Source organism: Nematolebias whitei, chromosome 14 (genome assembly GCF_014905685.2).
Source record: "Nematolebias whitei isolate Nwh7 chromosome 14, NemWhi1, whole genome shotgun sequence".
Classification (NCBI taxonomy): Eukaryota; Metazoa; Chordata; class Actinopteri; order Cyprinodontiformes; family Rivulidae; genus Nematolebias; species Nematolebias whitei.
The window spans coordinates 45,845,983-45,847,870 of NC_056511.1; the positions used below are offsets into that span (position 1 = coordinate 45,845,983).

General features: G+C 46.2%; 1 protein-coding gene across 1 annotated transcript in view; it reads left to right on the forward strand.

Moving 5' to 3' along the window:
* hlcs (holocarboxylase synthetase (biotin-(proprionyl-CoA-carboxylase (ATP-hydrolysing)) ligase)) overlaps positions 1-1,888 on the forward strand; it is a gene marked incomplete in the record, with an annotated part of 49,493 nt that overhangs the window by 15,055 nt on the left and 32,550 nt on the right. Inside the window, 1 exon segment of the mRNA XM_037687732.1 lies at positions 658-837. Coding sequence (XP_037543660.1) covers positions 658-837 — 180 coding nt within the window.

Genomic DNA, 1,888 nt, shown 5'->3' on the forward strand with positions numbered 1-1,888 from the left:
ACCAGGTGTCCCTCCCCACCAGGTGTCCCCTCCCCACCAGGTGTCCCCTCCCCACCAGGTGTCCCTCCCCACCAGGTGTCCCCTCCCCACCAGGTGTCCCCGCCCCACCAGGTGTCCTCTCCCCACCAGGTGTCCTCTCCCAACCAGGTGTCCTCTCCCAACCAGGTGTCCACGCCCCACCAGGTGTCCCCTCCCCACCAGGTGTCCCCTCCCCACCTCACTGGAAAAGTGGGTAAAAAACAAACAAACTGCTGAGTTGTGGTATTTTATTGTGACCAGTTGAGCAATAAATGGCCTGTGAGGTTCAGGGATACACCCCACCACACTAATCAATCTACATGATTTATTTTCTCCAACTGCGTCAATCAGCACGTTAATGTGCACGACACAGAGCCTCAGTGCATGTGTGTTGAAGCTATGGGACGAGGTCAGCAGCAAAATAATGCAGGACAGTGTTGTTTGTTTGTTGGCTGCTCCAAACTGCAGAGTCGTGACTTCATTCTTTTTATGACACGTTCACTTGAGTCCAGTCGTAAGGTCATCAAACAAAGTTCAGTGTTAACACTTAAACAAGTCTCAACCCTTACACATTCACTTTGAATAATAATGAAGACACGTTTAGGTTTTATTCATGCATTTGTGTGTATGTTTCTGCAGGTCCGTTTTGACATTGGACCAGGTTCCCACGGTTTGGATTCAGAAGACTCTGAAGAGCTGAAGGTCAGCAGTTCCCTGCGACATGAAATCCTGACAGAGATCATCACCTCTCTGGGTCTCAGCTGTGAACCAAACCAGACTCCAGTCCTGAGCCCAGTTCACTTGCTGGCCACAACTTCAGTAAGTCTGCATTTGTAAAGTGACACCTCCTGACTAAGAGAACATGTCAGACACCGTAAAGCTCAATATTTTATTTGGCTTTGAGATGTTTTCGTGTAAAAGACATTACGTAGATATAATAAATTATGTAGATTACAAGTGCAAACACAAGAAGATACAAACGGATGTTACTTTTGGCACAGATTCATAGTGTAATCTGAATGTTTCCTTTTTGAATAATTGAAGTTTGAGCCCAAAATCTTAACATGAGGTATAAAAGTGTCTTAATTTGATGTTGTGTTCAAACACAATTTGAAAATCTGCTTGAAGGGCTGAATTATCGTATAGCGTGAGAATTAAATCTCTCAACCCGTGTTATTTTCCAGTTTTACCCCCTCCCCTTTTAACTTTCCCTGTAAAAATTTTATTCTAGAAGTTCTAGAACTGCACCGCTCCAGGTGTCTGCATGTTGGAGCAGCTCTGTTACTTTCATTCTGAGATTTTGTTTTTGGAAACTTTAATTCCTCTTTTTCTGGATGTAAATCACATTTTTTTGGATGATTGTTTCCTCTGGTATCAGATGCTGTGCAGCTGGAAGGATTTTTACTGAAACTTTTTTAGTTTTGGACATTTGTTATGATGCGTAACCATGGCAACAAGGCAGTTTTCTACAACCAACAGCTGATTAACATCTCAAAAGCTCAAATAATATCTCAACTACAGCCCCATATCTCAAATGAGTTGAAAAGGATGTTCCGTGGACGCATTCTCATCTACCTGCCAGCTGTGCTCGAGTACCTGACCACTGAGATCCTGGAACTAGCAGGAAACTTGGCTCATGACAGCGGAAGGACGGGATCGTCCCTCGGCACCTACAGTTGGCTGTCCGCAGCGACGAGGAGCTCGGCAGACTGCTGGGAGGAGTGGCCATCGCTCTGGGAGGAGTTCTGCCCAGCATTCAGGCGGTCCTACAGTCCGGGGGAACCGAGAGGCCAGCAGAGTCTGGGTGGACGGATCGGACGGCATCTGCAGCCAGTTTCTTAGGATCCACTGTGAGATGGACCTTTACAAG